This window comes from Telopea speciosissima, chromosome 1 (assembly GCF_018873765.1).
Source record: "Telopea speciosissima isolate NSW1024214 ecotype Mountain lineage chromosome 1, Tspe_v1, whole genome shotgun sequence".
Taxonomy (NCBI): domain Eukaryota; kingdom Viridiplantae; phylum Streptophyta; class Magnoliopsida; order Proteales; family Proteaceae; genus Telopea; species Telopea speciosissima.
This window is the reverse complement of record NC_057916.1, coordinates 2,901,875-2,927,318: the sequence shown is the minus strand read 5'-3', so window position 1 is coordinate 2,927,318 and position 25,444 is coordinate 2,901,875. Positions and strand designations below refer to the sequence as shown.

The following is a 25,444-nucleotide window of genomic DNA, read 5'->3' as shown; positions in this document are numbered from 1 at the left end:
CGTAGCAAGCAACATTTAAAAAAAAAAACAACATTGTTGATTCTCAACAAATTTTTAGATTGCCTATGCACGAAGGGGAAAAAATTCTTATACTTTGTACTGATCCATTAACCTATGCCACTTGCTGAGAAAACCATTGTTCGTAATAAATGGATTGTTCTCCGTCGATACTGATTCGGATCGATCAAAATCGTTAAGGACTAGTTAACAAGTCGGTCAAAATGAGGTTTTGCATGATCAGTTTTGGTATCAATCAAAAATATTAAAAATCAGTAAGAATCGATCAAAAAATATTAAATAAAAATAATAAAAATAAGAAAAATCGGTTAAAAATCCCAAAAAAGTCACACGTATCACATCAGAACAAGCGATACAATCCAGTAGACCAATCCAAGGAGCGAATGAGCGATCCACTAATACTTGTCCGGATTGGTCTGGACCGAAACCGATCAGATCAGGCGATTTAATTTTGACCAATCGGATCCGATAGCACCAACATGGAGAGAACACTCTTCCAAAAGTAGAACACCAATTTAGAGCTTTTCAATGAAAAAAAGTGTAAAGTCACAGGCTAAACCAGAATGCCTTTATTAACCCATTGAAAACTCATTCTTCTCTTTGTTTAGTTTAGTTGAATGGGGGATAGCAGTTGGTAGGACCTTAGCGACTCAGTCCTTCTCACGGGTGTGGCATGCATTGGATCTAGATCCTCTACGACAGTACGCTGCCCTTAGCGGCATGAGCGGCGCAGACTGAGCCGTGTGTGCAAAGACCGCCTTATCCCTGCCCAAACACCTTATCCGAGCGGGGGTAAGGCGGTCATGACATGCGCGGCCCAATCTGCAGACTGCTACGGGCAGCTGCGCCGTAGACAATCTGAATTGGCATGCATTCCCCCTCTAAATTCTTCTGAAGATCTCTCTCTCTCTCTCTCTCAGGCTTGCCTAGGTGAGGTTCAGCTAGGTGAGTCGCCTAGACTTGGCGGTCACATGGGCAACCAGATGTGCACCTAGGCATTATTTCTGGATAGGGAAACCGTCTAGTAGTAAACTATGTAAAACGTATTAAAATCCTTTGCAGTACCGGTGAGATGGCGGTGCACATCCGGCGGCACAACAGTATCTGTTTTTATATGTTGTAATGTTAAGGTTCTCTTTTATTCGTTTTCATTTGTTGTTTTGAGGTGTGCTATATATTTTTTATTTTTTGGATCAAACATCTATAAGACTTGATAAAGTAAAAAAGGATTGACCCAAAAAAAAAAAAAAAGATAAAGTAAAAGAACGATTTAAAAGGGAAAGAAATAGTCATCGAATACCAATAAAATACCGATATAGGTTTAAATAAATTTTTTTTTACATAATATTATCAACGATTAGCATTAAATAATACCAATCCAACTATTCAAAGCTATGCTGCATTGAATCTGCAACACACACACACACGATCGGTTAACGTTCATTCTCCCTTGATTGTTACTCCATGTATTAATAAGGGACAATTTCCTACACATTCCCTTTAGAAAGCCTTTTCTAAAGAGTAAAGAACCCTAAAAATCTGCCAAGTGGCAAATCAGAAGCCCAAATTTACAGATAGACCTTCAAGTTTCAGCCAAACAGAATTTGCCAAGTGGCAAACTAGTGTTTCCAACTACCCCATCTGAAATAAAAATAATAAAACCAAGAAAAAATTTGTATTGTTTATTTTTGGGTAGAAATTTTTTTTTGTATTGTTAGCACTTAGCATAATGGTCCATTGGTTTTGTAGAATATTCATTTTTTCACTTTGGATTTTGGATCAAAGTCCATATAAGCTTGGAAATGTTAAGAATTAAAACAGGCCCAACATTGCAAATGGGCTTATTGCCAAATGAGAAACTACATATGAGGCTAAATGCAACCGAATTAGGAAAAAATTTTGCTGCTACGCCCATAGCAAGAATGTTCCTGCTACAAGGCTAGCAGCCAAGGAAATGGAATAATTCACATATCCCCTGAGCAGGGATTTACTCCATGATATCAGTACTCATATTGGTCTCGGCTGATACCGATAATATCGAGTCCTATATGGAGAAGCCCTAGTTCTTTGGGCCATGGATTTTCTGGGTCCAATAGAGAGTTTTTCGTGAAGCCACCTTAATCCGGCCCACCAATAAGTAGGTTGAATGGGCTTCTCTGATTTGGTTCAGTTTCTTAGCTTGGGATCATGGTTTTAAAAATTGGTATCGGGGGGGGCTCAGCAGATACAATATCAATATGGGTCGATCATATCGGACGGTTTTTGCCTATATTATTCTTTTAAATTTTTTATATTTAGACTGTTTTACCCTTGCTACAAACCGTTATGCCGATATGATATCAATATCAGCTAAGGGCCTAAGGCTGATCCCATACCAATATTTGCCAAGAGGTGCCTTTACACTTAATTAAGAACGATCGAAGGAAATTGGGATCCTCCATTAGGTTTCTGGTCTAATTTGCCAAACTGTAGTGAAAAATTCTGATCACTTGTTCTCCTCCTGCTCTTAGATCAGCCAAGTTTGGGCTTCCTTGCTGTAATTAATTGGGCTTCTCTTAGGCACCCTCTCCCCTCACAGGTTAAGGAGGTGGCTAGCTTAGTAAGCGTGAATGACCAATAAAGCAGATGATCCCGGTTAATCGGCCGTGACCAGTCCCAATTATGGCCAATTAGAGAAGGCTGATTCATGGTCCAAAATCTTAGAATCGTTGTGTTTTCATATCTGAGGGCCAATTCTAGGGTGTTTTGAGAGCGATTCCGCCCAATTCCATTCCAATGCTCTTTCCTTGTTTTGAAACCTTGTCCACGTGACTTGGGCCCAAATAAGGTCCTATTGCAAGATGCAAGAAAACTCCATAGTCTTCATGGAGGAAAGTATTGCAAGGCTGCAGGTTTTAAGCATACATGTTTACTTTTTGCCTTTAAAGAGCGAAATATTTGCATCGAATCAATTCTTTCACATTCCACAGGTTCCTTTAAGATTATAGAGCCTAAATCCTTAGGCATCATCTTATCGTATAAAAAAGGCGTATCCAATGCATGAGGCTCTCGCCACTGTAGGATCTAAGGAGGATCATAATGTACACAATCGTTGTTATGAAGGAAAACTTTCTCCTAAAACATAAAGCCACATTAAGGAAAAAGGTTTTCTCCATCAATTCACAACCTATGATGAAATGATTTTGTCACCTATACTTGCCATCTCTTTTGCCATTTTGTCTATTGGATGGATAATTAGACAAGATATTTTCTAGATTGTCCACTAAACAAATTTAGAGTTTTATTTCAAGTTTAATCAATCATATAGCATGCCATCTCTCTCCCCTCACTGCATTTCCCCAGCCTGATCCGGCTCCTCTCTAGGGAGCTCAGCGCCTAGGGCATGCCCAAGGGACATCCAAGGGCTGGGTTGTGCCGCACACATCTCAGTGCACACTTAAGGATGTTTACGGCACAACTCAATGGCTGGATGCCCCCTGAGCGTGCTGAGCTCCCTGGTGAAGAGCTAAAAGCCTCATGTATAGCCATCAAGATATGATCTTGTACGACACAACCCAACCATCATATGCTTATTGGGCGATGCCCTCCAAGTCCAAGGAGAGCTGCCCAATCCGCCGAATCCTCCCCTGTTTCGGTACTTCATGTCCAATGTGGTTTGGATCAGGTACCCAGCATACGGATGGATCGATACGATCTCGATACCTTAAATCGTAATTGAACTTCTGATTAATTGCGCATGAATGCATGATCATCGAAGTGAAGTAGGGTTGTAACTTGCGAGGGAAATTGCTTTTGCTTATCTGTTCTAAACCTTGGCAATCTTCTTCTATTTCTGTACTTTTTCCCAATCGAAAAGGATGAGAAAAGAGATAGGTATAATAGAGAAAAATGTGTCGAGTTTCGCATATTTCTCTCATTAAATTGTGCTTGAAATATCCTTTTTGACAATTTTCGACAAGCATTTCTTCATTTGCTCCCAAATCCTCAACAACTTTATCTCGATTTGTTTCTGGCTCGGTTTCATCTTCAGAATTGGAGTTTTTCACTCTGCCCATCTCGAAATTCCACTGTTGTACACATCCAATCAGTTCAGATTCTACGACCCAGTTCAGAAATTATGAAATTCTGAGGCAATACTGTGACGAAGCTACCCTGAGTTTTGATTCGAGTAAAGAGGTCGATGAGATTAATCTCAAGTTCGCAGAAGCTCGAGAAGAGATCGACATGGCTATGGAATCAAAGGAAACAGTTTACTTAGACGAAGAAGCAGAAAGTGCTAGGGAATCTGTGAAGGTTGTCCTGGACAAGTTCCAGGGTCTATTGGCGAAGTTACCTGAGAACGAGAGGGCTTTGTTGCAGAGGTCCATGGGGCTAAAGATCGAGCAATTGAAGGCTGAACTTGAACAATTGAACGATTGAGGAGGTTGGTTCATTGGGTATTAGTCTATATCATTTTTTTTTAATTTTTTAATACGATGAGCTGCATATTGTTTCGGGAGAAGTTCTGCTGATTTTGGCAAGCAGTTTATGTTGGAATGTATCAGATATTATTTAATCCACAGCTTCGGAAGAATGAAAATTTTCTACTTTTTCCGATGATCATTTGAATGCTATTTTCAATGGAAATTATCGCATTTTGCGGACCATATTTATTTGTCATTATGCCCCATCATCACCATGGATACAGCTACAGTTTATGTAAATGTGCTCTTTTGATTTTCATATGCATCAGTGCTATCATGCCTTCTTAAGATCTCTATGCTTCCAGTTCCACTACTTTGTTCTGTTGTTTGAGTATTAGGAAACACCAGGGATGTAATTGCCTAGTAATGCCATTGCTTTTTTACTGTACAGTGTACACTCGCGTCATGTTCTTGCATTTATTGGGCAGCTGTTTATACCAAAGTTTTAAAGATAGGAATCAATGACCGGATCGGTCCCAACCAATTCCAATCTGGATATGAGCCATAATTAGTATAAAACTGCCCTAACCCTAGTTTCCGTACAGGGATTGACCGAGCCTGATCGGCCAGATGGGATCGACAATCTGAAGCGACCAATCCGATTCTGATTTTTAAAACGTTAGGTTATACGAGTCAAACGAAATTCCATAATTTTAACATAGCATTTGAAGTGGGGCTTGTTGGTTATGAGGGGAGGGAGAAGAAAAGGGTGTAGCACATAATAGCAGTAGGCCACCATCCTGCATAATTAAACGAAAAATGCAAATTCTAAAAACAGAGTGTTAAAGAAATTAAACTCTCAGAGCATGCACCAGAGTTTTTTCTATAATAATATGCTCACATTTTCCATTAAAAAAGCGACTAGAAATGCCCTCTAGCTCCTTGCTTCATTGCACCCAGTAGACCAATATATCCCAGAATGACTTCAAAATTCAGATATGAGTCTATGAGTGCCTTCTAACCCACTAGTAGCCATCTTCGTTGTTTCTGAATATAACAGACTAAGCTTAATTACCAAACCAGGCATCAACACATGAGATATTAGGAACCTTAGTTTTGTGTACCTGTCCTTTCTGAGCCTTCAAAAGACTCCTCAAATCCTTGAATGTTGTCTACTTTTCATCAGGACCCATTTCTCTCAAATTCTAGGAAATGATTTTCCATCTCACTAAAAAGATTTTCCTTTTCCTTAATCTTCTGGGGTCAAATTCTGATTCAACTCCATTAGTAAGAGTCCACTGCAACCTGTTGTGTTCTCTCCATATTCTTGGAGTATGTTCTGTTTTCCACCTCATCTTTATCAGGTTTATCAGAAAGACCTTTCTTAATCTTTAGCATATTCTCTGTTTCTTGCTTGACCAAGGATACCATAATTTGTTGGCTGATTTTCATTGCATTTGGAACAACCCAAAATCGATGTAGGTGTACTGTGTACAGAAAGGTCAGTTGGCTTACATCAAGTTTGGATTTGGTTAAGCAATAATTTAGAGACATTGTTTAGAGACATTAATTGTTAGAGACTTTGGGAGGAGTCAAATTCCTTTTATAGAGAAAGGGACAGGTAGTTTGTAGACAAATATATTTAGCCAACCCAGGTAGGCAAAGTAGATATGCTTATCTCTGATGTATAACTCTTTTGGAAGGTGACACCGTGACAGGATACTTATTTAATACTGGGAAAAGTAAAAAAACTACTGATTCTGTGTTTCCAGAGATGGATAATGGAAATTACTTTGGAAACTACTGGTTAGAAGATGTAAGAGATACTGCCAGTAAACCAGGGAATCAATTTCATTCTGGAAATTCATCTGGCAAAAAATTAATTTCCCCCTTTTTTCCTTGATAGGCAACAACAACAACAATAATTTGACCTTATTCCAACTAAATGGGGTCTGGCTACATGGATCCTTACCCTCCAATCAGCTCTGTTCAAGGTCATACAAGGCCTAAGCTATGCTATCTTTCCTCAATTCTCCTAGAGTCATTTTAGGTCTGCCCCTGGCTCTTTTATCTCCTTCAATTTGAATCAAATCATTCCTCCATACTGGAGTGCCAAGCCCTCCGTTGACCATGGTCATGCCACATCAAACAACTTTCTCGTAGCTTATCATGTATTGGAGCTACTCCTAAATTAGTTCTACCCTGATCATTCGTTACTTTATCCTTCCTAGTTACCAGCAATCGAACTATATTTCATTGCATAAAAATGGAAAGAGCTTTTTACATCAAAATTGGTGAATGGAGAGATTCACCACCAGCTGTTAGAAAAAAAGTGACTTTACACCATGCACATTGTGTTTGAGAATAAAAGAGTAGTTTGAAATATCATTATTAAAGGACTCTAGAATTCCAAAACAAAAACAGCTTACCATCTGCATCTGAGTGGACCTAAACACCGACAAACTTTTCATAAAGTAAGCAGTAAGAACATCCAAAAGGAAGGTGGTTGAACACCAAACACAACTGTTGGGAACTTCATTGACTACCACCAAATGTGAGGGGACACATCATGGTTTTACTTCCTTTCTTTTCATACCCGTAGGCCTTACATGTCATATAAAGAGAATCTTTCATCACCATCTGCAAAAAAGGGCGTACCCAGTGGGGAGGGGTCATAACGTACGCAGCCTTACCCCTGCTTTCGCAGAGAGGCTGTTTCCAGACTCAAACCTGTGACCACTTGGTCACAATGGAGCAACCTTTACCGTTGCACCAAGGCCCGCCCTCTATCACCATCTGCAACTTCTTCAAAATAATCCATTAGACAAGATTCTATCCAAATCAACCAGATTTGATATCCCAAACAAAGATAAAGTCCTCCATCCAGCCAATAAACGTTTACCTGATTCCCCATCAATGATCCCTTTGGCATATTTGCATATGTGCTGCCTCACTATGGAGGGGACTTGGGTCGAGTTTTGTCCACTCCACTGTGATTAGGTTGCAGTATACCACAGCATGTGTTTGGTTACACCCTTGACTTGGGGGGGGGGGACCAGAGCTAGCTTTCATTGAAAGGTGAAACAGAAGCTACTTTTCCCCCTCCCTGATACCAATTAATGGCCTTGGTGTTGTTTTGGTAGTAGAATCAGCAATATTGTCATAAGAATCCTGAACATTTGAATCTCTCCCTGATTTGCTGTCTTTGGCAATTCTGGAGTTCCAGATCCTCGGCTGACCCTGATTTCTGCCCGACAGAAAAAATTTCTCCCTGCCAGAAATTTAACTCTCAGTTTCTTACATACCTGAGAGGACCTTTCCTGATCTTTGTTTGACCCGGCAATTGCTTCTGGCAATGAAACTTTGGCCAACACGTTAGCTTCCATTATTCTATAGCACTAACATCATCACATCCCAATGTTAGATTATTAAATATTGGATATAACTGTTTGATTGTTAAGGTTCTTCTTCATGAAAATTAAATGATGTATCTTCTCTTTGCTTAATAGGTATCTTGGCTTCAAACTCATCCTCTTCAGCTGTCTTTAAGAATAGGGTCTACGAAAACTTTGAATTGTTTGGAATGTAGTTGAAAGAGCTTGAGTGGCAGATAAAAGATAAAAGGACAGTTCTCTAGCTAATTGATCGTTCCACAATTTTAAAATAAAAATGCTCCTTTTTTTTTTGTGGGGGGGGGGGAGGAGTGGGTTGAGGATCATAACATTTTCCTGGAGAATCTCGTCTTCCAAGAAGTGTTCCATAATTCAGCATCTTTCTTTTCCATGTGCTTTCTAAAATAAGCTTACTGATTTGGGAAAGATGTCTTGGTGTCATGCATTTCATACTTTAATCAATCTGATTGCTTACATGAATGAAGGAAAGCATCTCCATAATGCATTTTAGAGGAAAGAATTTTGGGTGAAAGGTTAGAACATCAGAAGAATTAATCAAGAACATATTCCTACCAAATTTGAGGGAACACATCATTGTTTTACTTCCTCTCTTTTCATACCCGTAGACCTTACATATCATATAAAGATAAATCTTCCATCACCATCTGCAACTTCCTCAAAATAATTCGTTAGACAAGATACCATCCATTTTAGAGGAAAGAATTTCAGGAGAAAGGTTACAACATTAAAAGCTTCTGTTCCTCATCTGGAAGAAATCATTAATGTTTGAAAGCCTGTATTCAATTAATCATCTCTTAACTAATCATAGTTTAACATTTTTTAAAGAAAAAGAACAGTTCTGCACTGCGTGTTTAGTGGCCTCAGGACTGCTATGGCAGGGGGTCACCAAATACAGATTGGTAAATAGTGTGGAGACTGGTGGATGTGTGGTCTTTAGCAGATGACAGGACTCCTGATGTGGGTCTGTCGTTTTGGAAGTGCTGTATCTATATGGAGCCTTCAAATGTTTGCTGCTGATAAAGGGTCGAACAGATACTCTGCACTTGGCCACTCTTCTTTTGGAGTATCCTCAGACAGGATCCTGTGTTTGGATTCAAATTATTGTTACTATTCAAAAAGACCAATAAGAAGGATATTGATTTATTGTACCAAGTTGATTGAGAAGATGATGGGTGAGGAGAACATTCTTGGTAGTTTTAAGTAGTTGGCCCCCATGATAGGATTGTGTGCAGTGATTATTTTGTTTAGTTGTGTATATCTCAATGTGACTTTGGTCCTTGTTTCTTTGTATTGTGGACTACTGATATAGTCATGATTGTCCATGCGTGGAGCTTGAACCTACCTTTCAATTGATGAAAATGCTAGCTTCACAGATTCTTTAACCTGTAGTTTTATGTTCCATCCCTCTATTTTATGAAGTTTCCAATGCCAAGGATCCCTGTGGGCTGTGTTTGTGTAGGGCAGTAGGCCAACCTTACGGTTGATTCGGTGAGGTTAGCAAAATCTTTCAATTAATCATGCATTGCGGTTGGAGATCTCATAAATTCTCTTGAGTTATCTGTGATGTGCTGTATATACTCTCCCAAAGAATCTTTTGATTCAAATCATAGGGTCTGGTAGTTAGGTACTGGGTTCTTTTCATTTGAAGACCTTCAGGAGGAAGTAGTCGATGTCGCTTTCAACAGGACGTTACATACAATGCAAACCGACTGCTTTTGGACTGAATTTTTCTGCACCAGTGGTGAAATGGAATATCTTCGCCATAATCCATTGGTACTATTGGATTGCACATAAGAGGGGTATCTTCAACTTCGTAAATAGGGGGTGGGAGTGTAATCATGACACAAGACTCCGATCATGTGGTCACTCTTCTCCCCTGTGAAGGAAAACTTAATCCGCATTTTATTCTTGATTTTTTTTATCTGCTTCTTTATTACTATCGAAGATATTGGAAGTTTCTTGGAGAGTAAATGGGACAATTGGCCTTATCCCAAAAGGCTCTCCGACCCTGTGGCCATGGCTATAACCATCATTATCATACTTCAGATAGCACTCAAATTCAGTAGAGACATTTCTTTTTAAATGTTATTACCTATTCATCACTTTTCTAAATGTCAATAGTCAATACAGTGTGATTTTTTTTTACTGGAACCATTAAAAACCCACTAAATATGTTTTATTTGGCCTATCGATGTAACTCTCCATCAATCCAATGGTCAAAATAATCAAATTCTTTCTATACGAAGGAACTAAGTCAAATTGGCTTGCCAAAACTTTTGTCCAAAATATTTCAGGTGAGCAGATCAACTTTGTTTTATCCCTACTAAATGGGGTGTGCTATATATTGATCATTTTTTTCCAATCAGCTCTATTTGAAGTCATATTTATAAGTAGCCCTAAACTAAGCATTTCTTTTCTCACTTCTCTTTGAGTCATTTAAGGCTTATCCCGGGCTCTTTTAGCTCTTTCAATCTGAATCAAATCACCCATTTTATAATGGAGCACTCAAACCCCCACCCACCCCGACGCGTTGCAAATGTCCATGTCATCTTATATGGCTGTCTCCCAATTAATCATGTATGGGAGTCACTTCTAAATTAGTTATAATTTTGTTCGTTTCTTATTTTTTCTTTTTCTCTAATTTTATTACCTAAATGTATGATCTCTTCCTGGTCCAGTTATAAACCTCCTAACTAATAAGCAGGTCTTGGGTATCACCATCACCTTTGCAAATCTTGCTTGCTTGCTGTCTCGGCTCTCGAGTTTTCTCTCGACCATGGGCGGTGTTCACCGCTTGCTAAGCCTTTAAGGGGCCGTATCTTTTACTGTCGTTTCTCTTGCACGGGGACCATACATTTTCCCATGCCCATCTATGGCACGACTAGGCATTTGGGTTGTCTCCTCAGGTTCATGCTGCGAAAGTGCAAAATTTAATGGAAGCTTTGAATTGGGTCTCTTTTCCCAGGAGCAAATGAATGGAATACACAGAGGATGGGAACAAATGAAATGAAATATTGAACTTTATCTTTGCGGATCTTCTTGGGAAGAGAACAAATGAAATATTGAACTTTATCTTTGCAAATCTTCTTTTCTCACACAAATCACTTCTGAAAATCCAAGAGTGTGGATGGTCCAAGAGAGAGAATTCCTGAGAATGAGAGACAAAAGCCACTAGTTGACCAGGCACGTGCACAGGGCAGCTCAGGCGTTGGTGTTTGCTTCTTTGTCTGCTCCTCAGCCTGCATCATATGGCCTACAAACCAGATAAGTGTCTTTCATCTCCCGTTTTTCTCTTTCCTTCCTTTGATTCCATGTGGTTCAGGTCCTTAAATGTTTCAGGTGAAAATGAAATTGAAACTGTGGTCCATGCTCTATTTAGTACTCTCATTCACAACATTTATGTTTCCTTAAGAGCCATCTCTGCAAAATTTTATGGTTCAATAATCAATGCTTAGTCTATTTTGTATATGAAGTTAAATGGGACCCAGAGAAATTAAGGGGAAAAAAATAGATGAAAACATGTAGAAAACCAGCCAACATTTTTTTTTTGGAATCTGTAGTTCTGTACAAATGATAACCAAGGACCACCATCAACACATAAAAAAGAATAGCTCCAATTAGAACTTCTTCCAACCTTTTCCTACCCATTCCAATTCTTTTCTTTCTCATGGATAAGGAAAACAAATCTTAACTGAGAGACTTCTGGGAACTAAACAAGGAGAGAAACTTTCAACTTGGGGTTGATGGTTGTTTTATGAGAGGCTGTGAAGTTTTTCCCCATTCTTCAGGTGGGCTCTTCACCTCTGTCAACAATGCGACCACTTCCTTCATGGTGGGTCGCTCTGATGGTGATGAGTTCACACAGAACATTGCAATCCCTAGTGTTTGCAGCATCTCTTGCACCATCTGATCAGGTAATCCCTGGAGCTTTGAATCCAAGATGGTTATAGCGGGCTCAAAGCTCCCCATTTTCTTCTTCACCCACTCAACTATATGGAGCCCATCACCAACCTGGGGCTCTACTGCACTACGGCCACTAAGGATCTCCAGCAAGACTACCCCATAGCTGTAGACATCGCTCTTCTCTGTTATGTTCATGGTGTAGCCATACTCTGCCAGAACCATAGAAATTTTTTAATTAGAATTACAAGTCAGGTCAAGCTTGATGCATCACATTGAGGAAAAGGTAAATTAAGAAGATCAAGAGACCATAACTACTTGATACAACATCAAACATAAGCATCAGGGATCACAGAGCATACTAAACTCAGATAATATGAGCTGGAAGGAAAATAAACCTTAAACATAAGTTGGGAATCTAAGATCACCAAAAAGCAGACCATACAACATGATTTGTGCAGGAGAAACCCCGCATTTTATTATATTCACATAGATCGTTAACCTCAACAATCAAACAGACAATGAATTGGACGGAGAAAATAATAATTGGGAATGTCCCTGTCACCCAAACATTGGATGGTTGCTGCTATCTAATTTGGTTGGATAATGAGAAAACTAATATCATTATTTTGCAGTTATAAGATCATGACAAAACCAATGGGGGGTGAAATTCATATGGACTAATAAGAAATCAGCACACAGCTGCAAATTTAATCAGCTTAGGGAAGAAAATAAGTAAAGAAGCCTGAGTAATGTTCACTGGATTAAGGAGCTACAAGAAAGCTTATTTAAAAAAAAATAAGAATAAGCCTTGTAATAGTTGAATGTATAAGAGGGAATGAAAAGTTAAGTAATAGAAACTTGGAGAAGATATATACTTGCCTGGTGCAATATATCCATAGGATCCTGCAACTCTTGACATGGCGTGGTGATAACTGGGAGAGCTCATCAGCTTGGCCAGTCCAAAATCTGCCAGATAAGCCTCAAACTTGGAATCCAGAAGTATATTATTGCACTTTACATCCCTGTGAAGAATCGCCGGTACACAATCATGATGAAGGTAGGCAAGACCCTGAGCAGATCCTACAGCAATCTTATACCTGGTTTCCCAATCCAAGTTCCTGTTCCCCTGTAACAGCTGTTGAAGGTTCCCAGTAGGGATGTAGTTATAAAGCAAGAGCTTAACACATTTATTTGAACAGTAACCAAGAAGCTTGACAATGTTTCGATGGCGGATGTGTCCAAGAATTTGAATTTCTGCGGCAAAAGAATCCACGGCTTCTTCTTCCTTCTTTGTCTTCCAAAGCTTCTTCACAGCTATTAATTCTCCACTGGGCATCTCAGCTCTATAAACAATTCCCGAACAACCTTTCCCAATCACATTCTCATCTTTCAGACACTCGAGAATGTTTTCAATACTGAAATTAAGCTTCTGAAATGGGATGAAAGTCCATGGATATGAGAAATCTTCAGCACCCGATGAAGAGGCTGATGAATCTGAGGACCCATCAGACATGTACTTCCGATTTCGGGATAAAAGAAGCCAAGATGCAAGAATAGCCATTGTTACCGATGCCAGAGTCACAGATATGACAGCTACAGTTTTGGCAGACTTTAGACCACTTCGTTGAAGCATCCTTGAGGAACAAGTAGACCCATCAAAGGATTCACAGAGCTTTGGATTCTGGATGTATGAGTTTGAAGATAGAGTCCTGAAGAATGGGGTTACAGGGATAGGACCAGAGAAATTGTTAAAGGAAATATTCAGAGAAGTGAGACTGGTTAAGTGACCCAGAACTTCAATTCCTCCATAGAACATGTTATTGGACAGATCAAGTGACTGCAACTGAGTTAAACCCGACATCTCTTCAGGGATTTTTCCTGTGAACCTGTTTGAGCTCAAGTCCAAACTAATTGTCAAGCTTGTCACAAAACCAATTTCCGGGGGTATTGGACCAGAGAGGCTGTTGAAGCTCAAATCGAGTAGCGTTAGTTTCTGTAAGTTCTGAATAGACTTGGGGATCAACCCAGTGAGTAAGTTATTGTTGAGAATTAGCTTATTCAAGTAACTGAAATTTCCGAAGCTCTGAGGAATTTCACCTGTGAACCTGTTCCGACTAAGATCAAGCTGCTCCAAATTTATAAGCTCTCCCAACTGAGACGGGATTTCTCCAGTTATGTGGTTGTTGTGCACATCCAATAGCTCAAGAACTGTGATATTGGCAATCTCAATAGGAAGGTCACCAGAGAAGTGATTGGTGTACAAGTCAAGGAAGACAAGATTCTGCAACTGACCTATTTCCTTAGGAATCTGACCTGAGAGCTGGTTCTCTCCAAGCCTCAGTCTTACAAGAGACTGGCATTCTGAGATGCTTCGAGGCAACCCATCTGACAATGAATTCCCCAGAAGCAGAAGCTTGCTCAGCTTCTTCAAACCAAAAATCTCTTCTGGGATCGACCCAGTGAGTTTGTTCCTCGAAAGATCAAGAGCATAAAGCTCAGTGCAATTTCCAAAAGAAGAAGGGATAGTTCCAGAAACCAAATTACCCCACAAGAATAAACTCTGCAAAAATTTCAAATTACCAACCTGCCACGGAATAGGCCCTGATAACTGGTTCTTATCAAGCTGAAGAGCAGTTAGACTGGTACAGTTGCTCAACTGCCACGGAATTGGACCCGTGACTGAATTATCTGATAAATGAAGTTGTTCAAGAACCACTAGCTTCCCGAAATCAGATGGGATTTCACCAGAAATATCGTTTGCAGAAGCGTCAAGGACTACTAGAGATGAACAGTTGGAGAGCTCAGCTGGGATTGGTCCGGTAATAGAATTTCCCCAAAGAAGCAAGCTTGTAAGCTTCTGCAACTTGCCCAGTTGAGGTGGGATTGAACCAGTGAGCTTGTTCATGTGCAGATACAAATTTCTGAGCTCCGAGCACAAACCCAGTTCAGGCGGAATCGAACCAAATATCTCGGTATCATAAAGAGCCAATGTCTGAAGATTGATCAAGTTGCCAAACGTTGGGGGTATCACACCAGAGAGCGCAGTTGCCGCAGCGCCGAATGTGGTGAGATTGGTGAGTAATCCCAACTGAGGAGGTATTTCGCCGCTCAGGTATGGGTTCCCTCCTATTCGAAACTCTTGAAGGGAGACCACTGAGCCCAGTTGCGAAGGTATGGAACCATTTAAGATATTGTCTTGGAGACAGAAGACTTGGAGGGACGAGAGGTTCGCGAGTTGCTGAGGAATGAAACCCGAGAAACGATTTGAATTCAGAAAGAGAAACTGAAGAGACGTGAGCATGCCGAGCTCCGGTGGAATAGGGCCCGAGAGAGAATTAGAGGAGAGGTCAAGAAGGCCCAGGTGGGCGAGGAGACCGAAGGAGGGAGGGATGGGACCAGATACATTGGTGGTGGAGAGATTGAGAAGCTGAAGAGATGAGAGCGTAGAAAGCTGTGAAGGGAGTGTAGAGAGGTTAAGGAATGTGTTTGGGACAGAGAGTGAGATGACTCTATTTTGTGGAGAGCATGTCACGCCCTGCCATGTACAAGGTGTGGCGTGTGACGGGTTCCAAGAAGAAAGAATGGATGAAGAAGATGTTGAAGAAACATCTGCAGATGTAAGAAGGGAGAGAAGGGCTTGTCCATCTGGAGACAGAGAAGAGACTAGTGTAGGTGAAAAGGTTAAGAAGAAACAGAGCAAGCAGCACCAGCAGCTGATGATATGGGTCATATTCTCCATTAGAGAGTTCAAAAGGTGGGGGAAGAAGGTTAAGAAATGGGGTTGGTTGGGTGATGGTGGTGGAGCATCTGCTGGTTAAAGTCCACTCTAAGGGACAACATGCATGTGAGGGAGAGGGAGTGGTGGTGGTGGAGAACTAAGGATGCTTAAAGTTCACACCAAGCATTAAAACATGCGAGTGAGTGAAAAAAAAAAATGACAGTATAGATGTGAAGATACTCCAAACACTGGGAGTTATGGTGAGGAACTGAGGGTGGTTTCACTTTTCTTACCTTTGACACAACCTTTCCTTGTCAGAGAGGTGGCGTTGCTGGTGGGTGGCGCCGCCGCTGATGCTTAGTAGTACCTACCACAGTTGGTGCGGCAGATGGTCTTATTGTTCATCACCAAAGGTGGGCTTTTTTATTTGAGTTTCCATTGGAAGGTGGAGTTGGGTGGGGGGAAATTGGTGGAGCTGCTACGAGTTTAAGCTTTCGATCTGTTGTCAAGAACGTTTGAATGTGGTTATATAATATATACCATGGCCATGGTCATGCATAGTTCCATTTACTGAATTTACTGAATTTCTTGTATGCGTAAGTTAAGGCTGACAGGGATGGCACGAGGGGAAGACACTATAGACATTGTAATACAGAGTACTGAACGGTGCTGCGGCACGCGTGTCACTCACCAATCAAAGTTTACGCAATGCATAGAGACCCCGAGACCCCTTTCTCCATTCTGTTGACCTTGACCATATCTTATTAAGCAAAGCCTTCTTGTTTATCCTCATTTCATCTCCTTAAGAATTGGAATTGGATTAGTCGAATCAGTTGTATTCCCTATCGATTCTGGCCGGACCAGATCAGAATTGGTTCGAATTGGTCTCAAAAACCCTAAAATCAGCTTATCAGATTTGAAATCCAACGATCTGATCCCACAAACCCTAGAATTGGCGGCTCTGAAACATTTAGAATTGAAATTTATCAAGACCAATTTGATTCTGATTTTGTCCGGGCCCAATTTCGATTTTGATTTATCCAGTACCAATTTGATTCCTACCGTTGTATGACGGGTTTCTAGGATTCATGTCTATTCCAACTGATCCGAAGAATCGATCTATGCTGGGTTTTTAGGGTTCAAACCGATTCCAATTGATTTCGGATAGATTCCGGTTCAGAGCTGACCCAAAACCTATATCACGTGAGTCAGATAATATCCAAGTTATAAGATGCTTAGGGGGGGGGGGGGGAGGGAAGCTGGCACCATGCCTAGGGAACAGGAGATTTGATGATAATAGGAGCGAGGCAGTTTAGGGGATCGTGAAAGTAGAACTGTAGAAGGGTTGGAGTAAGCAACCACTTCAATGTCTTTATATTTTGTATAATACAAATCACATATAAAACTATAGAACAAAATAATAGTGAAAACATGGTTTGTGAATTAAGAATGAATTAGGGTTTAGGGGAGGGGCGTGAACTTAGAGGAAGTTTTCATATTTTCAGTGGTGGTAAAGCTGGTAAATGTAAATTTTTTTACTGTGTGATGTTGTAAAGTAAGTGAGTTAATTGATTGTGTTACCGAGGAAGAAATAGTGGGTGCGTTTTGGGACCAGAGAAGGCAAAAATACACACATGAGACTATGAGAGAGAGAGAGAGAGAGAGAGAGGGGGGGGGGTTGAAATATATAAAGGGCACAGTTCACGATTAGGGTTTGTGGTTGAGCTTTTGACTGTAATGCAACACAAGTCTGCTCATCTAATATCTCGGAGTTTGAGAAATAAGATAAGATTGGATGAAAGTCATCAAACCAAACCCTAAAATTAATTTTTAAGGTTTGTCATTGGCTTTGCTTACACTTAATGTTGGGATTGAGTTCAGGCCCAACTCAGCACATAAGAGGAATTTGCCCATGCTGCGTTTGGTAACAGTTCGCACAATTGGATCCTCTATTGTCGAGCTGCTCGGTAGAACTGTGCTGCCTAGACACGGTGTTACGTGCAGTGTTCGTCTTACTCTTTCCCAAACGTCTTGCCCGAGTGAGGGTAAGGCGGTCATTATATGCAGCACCGTGTGTGGACAGCACGATCCTACTGGGCAGCTCGGTAGTAAAGGATCTGGATCACAGGAGTGTTTATGTTGTTGTTTCGCCGGTTTGTTTTTCTATTATTGTGGAACTCGGACATCTAAAACACAAAAAAACATAAACGGAGAAACACAAATGGAAGTGTTTCTTTGTTCCAAGTACACTTTGAAAGGGGACAAAAAGGAGGCAAGAAGCCATCCTTCCCATATATCTTTTATCTCTCTCATCTTCCTAAAGTTAATTTCTTCGAGTCATTCTCTTGGATTCAGACTTCTTTCCTTTTTATTGGCTTGCATTAGTCACATGTCAAATTTTATGTCTTAAGTTAATTATAGTTTTCACATGCATCCCTATGTATGTCCTTGCATGCTTATTGCTACTCCAACCATAATTCAATCTTTCTTAATTTTCAATGTTTTTTTTCATACACTTGACAAACTCTGTTTACGTACCATATGACAAATATAGATGTGTTGGCTATGTATTTGTTTATAGTTTGCCAGTACGGGAACCCCAAGGATGTCAATTAGTTCAATTTTGCTTTTTTGTTCGGTTTAGGTTCAATTCAGGATATAATATCTACAAATAAAAGATCAGAGCAAAATCAAATAGTTTTTCATACCCTCAAATTGAAACCAAAACCAAATCAAATCAGCTCGATTTTATTTTGTTCCTATTCGGTTTCTATATTTGGTTTCATTCAGTTCATAGTGGGTTCAAGTTTGACTTAAGTGGAATAACCTGCTGAAACAAATAGAGTTGGAAGGAGATTACAACTTCATGAAGATACAGACCCACAATGGCAAATTCGGTGCCTTTCAGCCCTTTTTACATACCTAGATCCAATTAAGTCCATCAAATATCTTCAAAATGAGCAAAAGTGCATAATTACAGAAGAGAATTGAAGAGAGTCAATAGTTGAAGATTGAGGCGGAATGGAAAAAATGAAAACTGAAATCTTGGAACTCATGTTTAACAATTTAAGGTTTAGTACAGTTCATATTTGGTTCGGGTTTGATGTATATGAGTTACACTTTATTCAATTCGGTTCAAACCGATGATTTTTAGCCTAAAACCAAAACTGAATGAAATTTTAGTTTCCAAAACCAAAATTGAATCGAATTCTTTTAATTTGGGTTGATTCAGTTTTAACCTGTTGAATTCAATTCAGGTTGTCTTTTCCAACACCATTAAGAAACCCTGCTGTTTAAAAAATTAGGAACAGAATCTTAAATAGTTCTTCACCTTGTTTTTAATTTCTCATAAGAAGAGAGGAAACGAGTCAAGTTGCCAAGAAAAAGCACTTAAGAGTTTTGACTAATAAGTTTTGATAAATTACAAGCGTGGACTATAATCACAAGTCTTGCACGTTAATCGATCCATGTTGATTTTGATCCAATTTGGAATCGGCCTTAAAGAACCCTAGAGTCAGCTCTTAAATATGAATTCGGCTGTGTTTGGTATGCATTCTTGGAATGCATTTCAGGTCAATTTTACATTCTTGGGTGGAAAAAAATGATTATTTTTATGGTCTGAGAATGCAAAATTGACATGGAATGCATTCCAAGAATGCGTATCAAACGCAGCCGAAAACTCTATGATTCTAGGGTTTTGGTCCTAGAATCAACTACAATAGAATTGACCAGAGTTGGGATCGGTTGAATTGGCTGATTCGGATTCCAATTTTTAAAACTGTGAGTTAATTGATGCCAACCCATTCGAGTTGTATACTGAGTTGTTGAGTCAATACGGACTCATTCCTGAAACTGCTGGTAGACCTGTTAATGGATGTCCAATTTAGTATCCTGGTCTGGGTTCATGGATCTAAAATTTTTAACTCTGGACGATAACACAAACACATAAGGTCAAGTTTGGGCCCAGAGAAATAAATCTAACTAGGAATCAGATCCTCCTTAGGACCAAGTGTTCCGATCTTAGATGGTTCACGATACTTTGATCAGTAGAAATCAGATTGGAATCCATAGAATCGACTCATTCGAATTGGAATCAGTCAATCCTGATTCTGATTAATGTCCATTCTTGTAACCTATTTTAGAATCGCTAATCTATATTTTTTTTAGGTCTTACTCTATTCAATATGGTGAGACGGAAGTTGTGAACCAAGAGATTTGAACTCAAAACTTCGCTAAACGAGCAATTTAATAGAAATCTTTGCTTCTTCTTCCCAATTCAAAGTTTTATAGTTGGTCTGATCTCAAACGATTCTAATCCAATCCAAATCGAAATCACTGGAAGCAGATCCCATGTCTATTCTGGGTTTTACAATCTCGTTTTGGGTTCACATAAAGTGTCTGGACAGCATTCTTCTTGCTTGAGTCTAATATTAATGAAGCAGAAGATGCTCATTCCATTTACATTTCTGAAGGTTGGCGTCTCACTATTTCATCATCCATTAACTATCATTGATAAATAAAAATAAAAAAAAACCATTACTTGATCGCGTGGCTTGCGTGGCTTCTGCAACTACACACAAAAACGCGTAAAAGTACCTCGTTATTCTCATGAAAAGATGAAAATCCCATCCAAAGGGATGCTTATGCATGTGCTCTCATTGGCCAACACACTGGAGGCTCTAGAGGTCCAGGGAGTTATCTCTTTGCCATAAAAAATAAAGAAAGAGAACCCGAATCTCTTTACCTAAGTGAAATTACGATATGGACAATGAGTATTAAGCGGACAATTAAGGCCTAACATCCAAACAAAGTACAATATATTCACTAAGGTATTAAGCTAATTCAATATAAGATATTTGTCTCACTTTTATAAGGTTTTGGCTTTTGTTTGAGATTTAATAAAGAAGATGGAGAAGTGGGTCGTACTATTTGGTTTGATAAATGGAGATCCTTCCAGTCCAATCCTCTGTCTTAGGCTGCGTTTGGCATTTCAAGTCGATTTTGCATTTTTGAATGATAAAAATAAATTTTTTTTTATAGTTCAAGAATATAAAATTGACCTAAAATGCATTTCAAAGATGCATACCAAGCACAGCCTTAGTACACACTCACTTAAAATGGAGTTTTTTTTTTTCCTTCAAAAGACACTACTGTGAATGCGCCACTAGCTTCTCAAAAATATTAGTTTCTATGAATCATAAAGGTTTTGAGAACCTGGTCTTAGGGAGGAATTCAGCTTTTTTTCTGTCTCTATACACATGTCCTACAAAAGAGGAGAATCAGGATCCAATTGGACCCATTTAAGTATATTTCTAACATGTTTGTATCTGACAGAGTTAAGGCAACATACCTTAAGGCTTAACTTAAGCCTCTTTGTGTATTACTTAACTCTCATCTTACACTAATTTACTATAATATTTTTTCATAGACTTGGAACTTGAAAGGAAGAAAAAAAATGTACGGAAAGATTCCTGGTTATTGAGCCTTGAGAACCAAGTACATATCCTAAGTGTGGCCAGAGAAAATAAATCCAAGTGTATCACCTTATATTGTTATATTGGGGAAAGGTTTTCTATGATGCGAGTGTACAACTAGGATTTTAAAGAGTAGAATCGGGATCAAGATTAGTCTCAGTCGATTTTGATTTGGATAGACCAGAATCGGTCAGTAATCGACTAGGATTGGCAAATTCTACCCTATGTTTCAAAACCCTGTGTGGGACATCACGCACACCAACTGACATGCAAGAGATGGTTTCATATAAAGGGAGTCATTTGGTGTGGGAAGATAGAGAGTGTCAATGTGGGATCTACTGATCCAAATGTGAATGGGCTAGGGTTTTAGTACATGTTATCAATTCTAATACCAATATCCATCGAAACATATTAGATTTAAATCGGATACAATTATAAAAAAAATAACACATTTTTTTTAATCGATACCACTGATCCATATCGGTCGGCTATCAATATCAATTACAACAAATACTGATACTTAAACCCTAGAGAGGGCATGGGAAGGAATCCACACACTGGCATCTTAGGCATCTTTTACCCTACTGTATTTAAGTAATGGATAAGAGGAAGAAAGCAATCAAGAGGAGACAAATTAACCTAAGCCTGTAGGTCAAGCAAGTTGGGGGAGAGCCTGCGTTTCTATTCTATCATCATATCTTTAAGTGCCCATCGTCTTATGATTTTTTTTTTTTAATAATCCATTGTTGTCATTAGTTCATGGAGCCCATAACCCTATTTAGAATAGCTTTGCCACCTTGTCTCATTTTGAATTTAAATATCCATCTCCTGTGTGATGGACTATTTTCCTATGTGTTGAAAGAGAATACCCTTAAAACAAGGGATTGAGATCAGCTGTGAGGATAAGCCGCAACCCTATCTGTAGCCTAGTTTAACTTGTATTATTAATATTTTGTTAATTTTCAGACTTGTAAGTGAGATTAGAGTACAGTTAAAGAGTACTTTCATGGCCTTGTAGTTTGTTCAGTTGCTCTTAACTCTTAAGGCATATCTGGGTTAGGTTATTGGGCCTTTTGTTTCTGGGTCCCGTAGAAGCCACTTTCTCATTTTTTGAAATGTGTCCAATAAAATTGAAATGTTTAGAATCTTTAACTCTATAACTTGCCCTGTGAGGGCACTGCACTGCTCAGGGATGACTAATTGATAACCCTTTTATAGTTTTTAGTGCTTCTAATTTTTCAAAGAAAATGCAATCAATTTGGCTCTCCTTCAGTCGTCGTGGGAGCTGGAAGGTCCAGCCCAACGAAAACACCCACAAATAGGGGGATGGTTTGGTAATTTCATTGTGGGGCTGGACCCTCCAACTCCCACCACGGCTGGAGGAGAGCCAGATCCAAATGCAATTTAGCGAGTGTCATACGCAGTCTTGCAGTGAGTTTGTGTGAAGTTAGCAAAATTCATTTTTATCTAGAGGATGCAAAATCGACTTAAAATGTATTTCAAGAATACATACCAAATACATCGATTTATTGGTCATTCATAGTGTATTATTAGAATTCAAGCCTCTCTCTCATGGCCAAATGCCAATAAATCTCATTTTTTAAAGCATCATCCATAAGCTCTTTTTATTCAAAAGGGTCATCTTACATGGACCCAATTATCGGTAAGTGCAGCTTTAAACGAGTAAAGGGATTGAAAGGGAGCGAAATTGTAGTAAAGGGGCGGGATTGCAGAGGTGTGTGGGCAGGTGGGGTTGCAAGAGGAGGAACAAGAAGAAGGATTGTTTTTAATCAAAAGGGTAAAAGGGTCATCTTATATGGACCCAAGGTCAATTTGGAAATTATTACTATGCCATGTCACGACTTGACAAACGGACACTAACGGCATGGGTGAAATAGTAATTTATCGTAAATGATAAGGGAAGCAGATATAATTGAGGAAAGTCAAGGAGAGAAATGTGTTATTAGAGCAAAGTACAGGGAAGGGGATGTAATTTACCCTTTTATTTAAAATCAAAGCCCACGAACAGATTTAACATTCAGACAACAAAGGCTCATCAATACATAAGGGAGGATAACAGAAGTATAGAACCAAATACCAGCAGCTCTTGCAATGAGTATTAGCTACATTGTTACATTTCCTAGGACCGAACCTTACCGGCATGGTTCAATATTTTCAATAATTGGATTGCTAGAATCGGCTGATTCAAATCGGAAATTGGGGTCGGACAATTTCGATTATTCTTGATTTCCAAACCTTGATCTTTATTTTTGGTCATTTTTCCTTCATTTAAGTCAGTAAAATAATAGAAGAGTAAATTATTCTCCCCTCCCCTTTGATTATCCTCGAATGACAAACCCCTCCCTGGGTATTGAGTAATAACTCTCCCCTCCCTTGCATTAACAAGATTCTATCAATCTTCTCATTCTGTTAAAAATGGCTGTTAAGTGATCCGACATCAGTTTAAAATCTCAAAATATTCTTATATTTGTGATATTTCAATAATACCCCTAATAACAGGAGAGAAATGAAAAAGAGATCTTCTGGAAGAGAGAAATTCTCTTCTTCTTCCGTCGATCGAACACTCCGGTGGAAGCAGAGTCGACTTTGGGTAATTGATTTTTCCTCAGCATATTTGGGTTATAGTCCGCGGGAGAGCTCCCAGTTTTGCAGTTCCCAATTTCAGGAGGAATAGGCCCACTAAACCTATTAAGAAACCATTCATGATAAGCAAACCCTAACCATATCAAAACCCTAAAAGCCCTCACGACCAGCCACGGTCACCACGTCCATAACCACTACCGCCTCCGCCTCCGTAGCATTCGACGAGGGAATTAAAAATGCCCTTATTGGGCTGTCAACAAAGGATTCATCAAGAAGTTTCTTGGGTAGATCTCTACAGCAGCTAACTCACCTAGAAACCCGACCTCTGGACAGTGATTGAATAGACTTGTAACAAAGGCTTTAAACGATTAGGTTCTAGTCTACTAGAGCATTCATTAATAAAGGAACCACCGAAGGGACCTGAAACCAGATTTGGCGGTAAAACAGAACCAAGTCTAAACCAGACTTTGAATCTTTCCAAGAGATAAGTATCTGGAGCCAAGATTCAGGGACTACAATCGCCAGTAGATGGGCTTCCTGCGATCAAGATTTCGGAGCCAATCGCCCAAGATTAATAACTCACCAAGGCTCTCTTTGGTGCTGATCTGTTGCAGGGTTCAGCGCCAGAACAGAGGAGGTCTTATCATATGTGAAAGAAGAAGATGAAGAAGGAGAAGAACAAATCAGAGGTGGGAGGGGAGGTACGCACAGCTCATGGTAAACATCAAACTAATTCCAAATAAACTTTCATTCCCCAAAAACGGTACAGCTTTTGGAGATGAGTAGGAAGAAGAAGAGTGATGGGGTTACAGGAGGTAGAAGGAAGAGTAAGGTTAGAGATGAGGGTATTATCGTCTTTTCGTATCACTTAACAACCACTGATAGAATCTTGTTAATGCAGAGGAGGGGAGAGTTATTACTCAATACCAGGGGAGGGGTTTATCATTTGAGCATAATCGAGGGGACGGAGGAGTAATTTACTCATAATAGAAAAACAATGGAAATTACCTTCTACACATTGAAAATCCTTGTTCGACCCAAAACAAAGCCCGCCCTGACCACCACAGGGCCAGGACTAGGTTTTTTAGCCAGCGGGCAAGGCTAGGGCTGGGATTTCTACGCTAAGGATACAAATTTGGCCCTGCAAGCCCAAGTCCACCCTAAAGCCTGCCCTGAGCACTGAAGGGCTTGGTCTGAGTTCTTGCGATGAGCCTAGATTGGCCCCTCTACATATAAAAAAGCGTACCTAATGCACGAGGCTCTCGCCAATGCTGGGTTTGGGGAGGGGTCATATGTATTATAATAATATACATACAATTCACATAGACATAGATCAAGTATTATAATTTACATTTAATATACATCACTGATTAGTATATTAAATGCATAAATATTTATGTAAAAATTTATTCTCATTTTTGGGTAAAAAAATAACATTAAAGGACTAAAACATGACCAAATCCGACCTATCTTGAGCCCAGCAGGGCCGGGCCTGTTTTAAGGTAAGCCCTAGGGACTTAGGCTGGGCCTTGGGTTTTCAAAAACCCGGCCCATCCCAGCCTTGTTGCACCCCTAGCCTACACCATATCAATAAACTTAGCCTTTGCGAGCCTTGTTCCACCGAATACCCCCATCAGAAATTTTATCATTGCGAGCCTTCCGAATGAGTCAAGCCAATCAAGATTCCTCCCAAGAAAAAGTCGGTAAGATCAATGTTCATTCTGCACAGGCAAAGGCTATGTTTGGAAGGTAAGAATAGAAAAGAAAATATTTGAAAATAAAGGGAGAAAGACATGAAAACTAATTAATTTATCTTATTATATTTTTCTTTCATTTTTTATTTATTTATGTTTTCCAATCTACCCAAGAGAATCCTCTTATACCTTAACTTTTGTTAACCAACTCCAATTT

The 25,444-nt window shown here is 39.5% G+C and overlaps 1 protein-coding gene across 1 annotated transcript; it reads right to left on the bottom strand.

Annotated features, from left to right (window-relative positions):
• Positions 1-11,267: 11,267 nt before the first annotated feature.
• Positions 11,268-15,972, bottom strand: LOC122648941 (LRR receptor-like serine/threonine-protein kinase RGI5). Its single transcript, XM_043842265.1, has 2 exons — positions 12,617-15,972; positions 11,268-11,946 (listed from the first exon to the last, which is right to left on the bottom strand). Exons 1-2 carry the CDS (start codon positions 15,474-15,476, stop codon positions 11,564-11,566), a joined length of 3,243 nt encoding a protein of 1,080 aa, XP_043698200.1. The 5' UTR covers positions 15,477-15,972; the 3' UTR covers positions 11,268-11,563.
• Positions 15,973-25,444: the final 9,472 nt, after the last annotated feature.

Bases quoted from the DNA above. Each gene is read 5' to 3' on its own strand.
- LOC122648941 (XM_043842265.1), bottom strand. From the start codon at position 15,476: ATGGAGAATATGACCCATATCATCAGCTGCTGGTGCTGCTTGCTCTGT. The intron at 11,947-12,616 runs GCAAGTATATAT...TGGTTCTGGCAG, and splicing joins CTATGGATATATTGCACCAG to AGTATGGCTACACCATGAAC.